The 6,028-nt window shown below is 32.8% G+C and overlaps 1 protein-coding gene across 8 annotated transcripts in view; it reads right to left on the bottom strand.

Moving 5' to 3' along the window:
- Window positions 1-6,028, bottom strand: part of LOC108756606 (rho guanine nucleotide exchange factor 12) — a 262,375-nt gene that overhangs the window by 201,000 nt on the left and 55,347 nt on the right. For all 8 annotated transcript variants that reach the window (XM_018500539.1, XM_018500536.1, XM_018500537.1 and 5 more), the window contains one exon: window positions 890-1,170. In XM_018500539.1, the coding sequence (XP_018356041.1) occupies window positions 890-1,170 (281 nt within the window). The remainder of the gene's footprint in view (window positions 1-889; window positions 1,171-6,028) is intronic.

The raw sequence follows: 6,028 nt of genomic DNA on the forward strand, positions 1-6,028 counted from the left end.
GCCCAGAAGCGGCCAGCTTTGGCCAATAGGAGAGGAATTGTGTTCCATCAAGACAACGCCAGGCCACACACATCGATAGTGACTCGCCAGAAGCTCCGGGAGCTTGGTTGGGAGGTTCTTATGCATCCACCTTATAGTCCGGACCTGGCACCAAGTGATTACCACCTGTTCCTGTCTATGGCGAATGATTTTGCTGGTGAAAAATTCGCCTCAAGAGAAGCTTGTGAAAATCGACTGTCCCAGTTTTTTGCCAATAGGGACGAGGGTTTCTACGAGAGAGGCATAATGAAATTACCTTCAAAATGGCAACAAGTTATCGAACAAAACGGTGCATATTTGACCTAAATCGGATCACTCTAACTATGCTAAATAAAGCCTTCAATTTAATGCAAAAATAATAGATTTCTTTTTACTACACCTTATACATGTGTATTAATTTATTGCTGATAATATGGACTATATGATGGTGTACTACACAACATTTTTATTTTTTCAAAACTTTTAACTATTTAGCCTTATATAAACCGAGGCAAAGATTAGGATCGAGATCGAATCTGAAACTCACTGTCAATAGGCCTGTTCTTTTTGGCTAAACTTTTGCACTAGCTCATCATCTTTCTTCCTTTTCTTTCCTCCTGGAGAAAAAAGGAAGAAAGATGAATTGATGCAAAAGTTCAGCCAAAAAGAACAGGCCTTATAATTCAGTCATCCCTATACAAAGCAATATATGAGTCTACTTTAGTTTATAAATTTTTTGATTGTTTAAATTAAAATAAAACACTACTGTATTCATAATATTCCTATTTGCTCGTATTTTGTTCCATTTTTAATCATTCCGCATAAGAAATAAAAACAAAAAACTAGGGATAATACACGTGCTTTTACTTACGTCAACTGGTTGTGGACCTGTAATTCGAGTATTACACGGAGCACTGCCCGCCGGTGCAGTGGAAGCTCTGTGAAGGGAAGTCACTGGTTGCGAAGGTGACATGCTTCCGGCCGTCGACAAACTGACTGGACGAGACTGTTGACTCGTAGCACCAACTACACCAACTTGTAGACCGGAGGTTGTTGTTGCTGTAGTTGCTGTCGCTATCGCTGTTACTGCTGCTGCGCCACCACTTGACGTTACTGGTTTCTGTTGCACTGTCAGTACAACTTGCGTCGATGCTACAACAAAATTAAAAAAAGATGCACTCCAAAATACTATAATACTTTTTTATACTTTTTAGAAACAAAGCAAATTGTAGACTAAAATATGAAAACAATTTTTTGATAGTTCTATATGTTCTGTTGAGAGTTATTAATAGCCCTCGGAGAGTTCTACAAAAAATCTTAATTGTATTGAAATAATGTTTTTAAAGTTAAGTTAGACCAAAGCCGGATTATCGCATTCTTCAAAATCGCTTTTGATGTACAATAACTCAAAAACTGTTCATTATTTTACTTCGTGCCCATGGAGATTTTTGATCAGAACTACAACATATTACAAATTCAGCCAAATTAGCCGGGACCCAATTTCCGTATGTTTTGTGCGGGGTCCTTTGCATTTAGCCAATTTTAAATTTAAAAAACGTAACTCTATAGATTTATTTATTCAAGAGATATAAAGATTCCTTCAACAGGTATAAAGAAACGCAAAACAGAATTAATAACAGAATAAAGGAGCAAAAAAAGGAATACTGGGAGAGATTCACCAGCAAAATAAATAGAACATGACATATATGGAGAACAAAGGAAAATCTGGAAAATGTTACGAAATAGGAAGAAAGCAATCAATAAAGAGGTAAAAATAAACACGATAATACCAGAAGAATGGACCACGCACTTCAGAAAATTATATCAGGATCGTAGAAAGAACACCGAACAACCGAGACCCAGCCAAGACAATAGTAGACGAAGTGGATGTGACAATAGTAAACAAAGAATACTACAACATAACTCAAAAGCATGTGCAGAGGCTGTAAGCAAGATAAAAAATAGAAAGACCCCTGGAATAGATAGTATAACTAACGAAATGTTAAAATATGGAGGACTAGATATCCAACGCAAAATTACAACTCTTTTTGGAAAAATCATAGACACAGGATTAATATAATTTCCGCAGGAATGGAAGATCATCGATAACAATACCAATCTTCAAAAAGGGACAAAAAAAAACTCGAACAACTACAAAGGAATAACATTCAGCTCAATTTCAAAGATATAAACAAAAATGCTAGCAGAGAAAATAGCAGAAAAATCTAATATAAGCGAAGAACAAAAATTTAGGCACAACCGCGATTTACTATAGATGTCATATATGTAATACGACAACTTATCAACAAAGCGAGAGTTCAACAAACTATTATTCATATGTTTCATCGCCTTAAACAAGTTTTTGACAGAGTGCGTCTGGAGGATGTCTTTGGATCAATGGGGGAGCACATTTGCGAAAAATATAGGAGTATCATTGCTGAAATGAATAAGGACAACACTATGAGGGTAAAAGTCGAAAACATCCTAACAGAAACAGATGCTAATAACCATAGATATAAGATAGGGAGAAAGCTTGAGCCCAATTCTCTTTAACCTAATAATGGATGATATAATAAAAAGTGAAGATGATATAATAAACGTTGGATATGAGATGAGAAACAATAAGATACAAATATTATGCTATGCGGATGACGCACCCAATTTGCGGAAAACGAGGACGACCTCTAGAGACTCTTACATAAATTTTCCAACACAACAGCCAAATTTAACATGTCATATCTATAGAAAAAGCACATCTATGGTTATGTCAATAAGATGTAAGCTAGTAATGAATAATACATCCATCCAACAGGTCTCAAAATACAATTATCTCGGCACGGTGAAACAGAAATTTAGCAGAAGAAATCCGTATCAAACAAATCCGTACAAGCAATCCGATATCAGCGTATTTGAGGGACATAATATGGAGGAATAAAACATAACAACAGAAAGCAAAATGAGAATTTATATGCATCAGAACAGTGCTAACATACGCAGCAGAAACGAAAGCTAAAACATTCAAGACAAAAAGAATTCTATAGAAATGAAGACGCTAAAAGTAATAAGAGAAATCAATTTTTGGGAGGGACAGAGTAATAAAAGACGCGACTGTGTGCGCGCGCGCGTGTGCGTGTGTGTGTGATATCCAGGATATAAGACGGATCAGAGTGAGACGGCGAAGCTGGAGAGATCTCATAAAAAGAATGGGACTGGAAAGATTAGTTAAGTGAGCTAGAATATAAAAGCCCCAGAGCTCCCGACCGCCAAAAAGATCTCCAAAAAGGTAGCACGAAAGCTGGACATCTGGATCACAGGAGGCAGTAGAGAAGTGGATAAAACAGGATTGGACCTGATCCTATATTAAAAAGAAGTGAAAAATTTATTCAAGTTATTAAAAAACGATAAAATCGAATTAGATAAAAATAAACTATTTTACAAAATACCAAGTTCGACACTAGGTGATAGCAGATCCAATGTATAGAGCTGATCATAACAATATCAGTTTGTTATAAATCATAAGCGCTTTGCATTTTTTAATTAATATTAAAAATTTAAGTTCCTTGAAGCAGTTTGGGAATTAGAAAGCTTTGCGGAAACGTCTTAACTTCTAAGGATACTTGGTCAACGAAAGAAATACGTTGTGAAAAATTGTATACAGATCAATAACACGAGATGAGTAAAGTTGAGTCATTGTAAATCTGTCAATTAAATTCGAAAGAAAATATAGGCAAAACAAAAAGTGCAGTACTCAATTTAATCATTTAAATCAAATTAAGTGACGTTTTGACAATTATACCACGAGAATTATTTATAATTTTTACACGAATATTTGCGTTTATACATATTTCTAGTCATGATCTGTAATATTAGTGACAAATGAGTTATCTACCTATCTCATCACGATATAGGTTAAGGTAACAAGTTCTACGATGAAAATATTACGCGTGATTTTCAATACTTTTAATAAGAACAGCATAAATATTTTTTTGAATGACATGCTAATGACTGGTTTTGAAAGACAATTTGATACAGATATTACTATGATTTAAATTTTACAATATAGTACTTATTGAAACTTTGGAGAAAATGTAGAAATAAATATTAGCGAATACCACATCAAGCCTACCAAATAACCTTATGGAAATTTTCAACAAGCAAGTCAGAAATAGGGAATCTCTAAAATTTGGCATCACCCATCATGAGCAGGTAGAGCGGACCTGAGTCGAAAAGTCTTATACCATTTTGTAGTTTGCACAATAATTAACGAGATATTAAAGATAACCGAATACGAACGTCTGCCTATTATCCGAATGTACGATCCACCGACGATCGCATGACGCCCAGACCGCGGGGATAGTAAGCAAGCTTTTAAACATCATAACTCGAACGGCAAATTCGGTTATCTTTAAATATTAATATCTCATTAACTATTGTTACCAATTGGAAAACGGTACAAAACTTTTCGACTCACAACGGAAGATTCATAATTGTCTGGAACCGATTTTATTCTCCTGAGATATGTTGTTAAACACGAAAATCTAAGAGGCACGTATTTTTTTATATGTGCGCTAACTCATGTTTAAGAGGTGAAACACCTCTTTAAAAAAAAAAAGGTTTTTTTTTTTTTTTTTCAAAGCAAATATCATCGGAAATATAAAAGATAGGAAAAAATTTTTTAAACCAAAGTTGTACGGTTTCAAGAGTACTTTAAATTTATAGATAAAAAAAATTTTATTTTTTTATTTAACAAAATACCCTTACCACCCATAATTTTCTTAAATTTCCAAATTAAAGATTATTTTTTTATGAATTTAACCATGTGTAACAAAATTATATTACAACATATCATTTTCGAGAATTAATTATTAACTCTTCCGTATATACGTAATCCATGCTCATATGCGTAAGTAAAACTTCATCACGGAATCAGTAAAATATATGAAAAGATGTCTTAAGTAATATTTATATAGTTTCCTATATGCTTTAATATATATGTATTATATATGTTTGGTGGGACTTTTTGAATCTTAATATCCAACTGTGAGATGCTTTAAATATAGGATTTAAATTTGCTATTTTGTTTTGAGCTTATAAAGCCTATCTTTGTAAATCAATATCATGAACTATAAATCCTGATTCAACAGCTGTAGTAAATTTATCATGTATAAATTTGGAAATGTAAGATAATTTTTCTATATGATTTCCACCTAAATGTAATTGTTCTTCCCATCGTCTTAATTGACGTTCAGATAAAACTCTTCTAAATTTATTTTGCACTGATTTTAGCGGACGATTCTTTTGTTGTTATTTTGTTTTATTAATATTTTAATTCCGCCAATACCCAACAGCTCGTCTTATATAAGAACTGTCTGCGTCATCATTTGAACATTGAGGATGAGAATTTAAATTATCTTCACTCCATGTTTCTTCGTCATCTTCAATTATTTCAGAATTATGTAGTTTATAAGGTTCTTGATAATCGAGATAGATTTCTTCTGTTATTTCCAACCCATTATAGAAAAATGCTATCCAATAATTTTTATATGTGTTCTTTATTTCTATTTTTGCTTCAGTGACTGGTGTTTCTTACATATACTGAACTTATAGATGCTAATAAAAGTCTAACAACATTAAATGAATTGATAATTATGTCTAAAAATATTAAACTTTGCTTTGTATCGTAATATAAAAACAATTTAACAAATTGTACAGATATGATTATGACAGAACGACTGCACTGACTGAACGTAAGACAGCTACGTGAATATTCTTATATTGTCCATTTATTATAATTAACTTGAATGTACTCGTATATATGAACTTATATTACCGCACAATTATTTTTATCATTCTATTCTATTCCAAGAAACTTATCTTTTCTTTGAAAAATATATCACGATTCTGATACATGATTTAGAAGGTTATTTCTTATATCTTATTACACATAACGATTCAGACACGAGATTTTCTAACAATTTAAGTATACTTTATATATATATATATATATATA

This window comes from Trachymyrmex septentrionalis, unplaced genomic scaffold, assembly GCF_001594115.1.
Source record: "Trachymyrmex septentrionalis isolate Tsep2-gDNA-1 unplaced genomic scaffold, Tsep1.0 scaffold129, whole genome shotgun sequence".
In the NCBI taxonomy this organism is placed as follows: Eukaryota; Metazoa; Arthropoda; class Insecta; order Hymenoptera; family Formicidae; genus Trachymyrmex; species Trachymyrmex septentrionalis.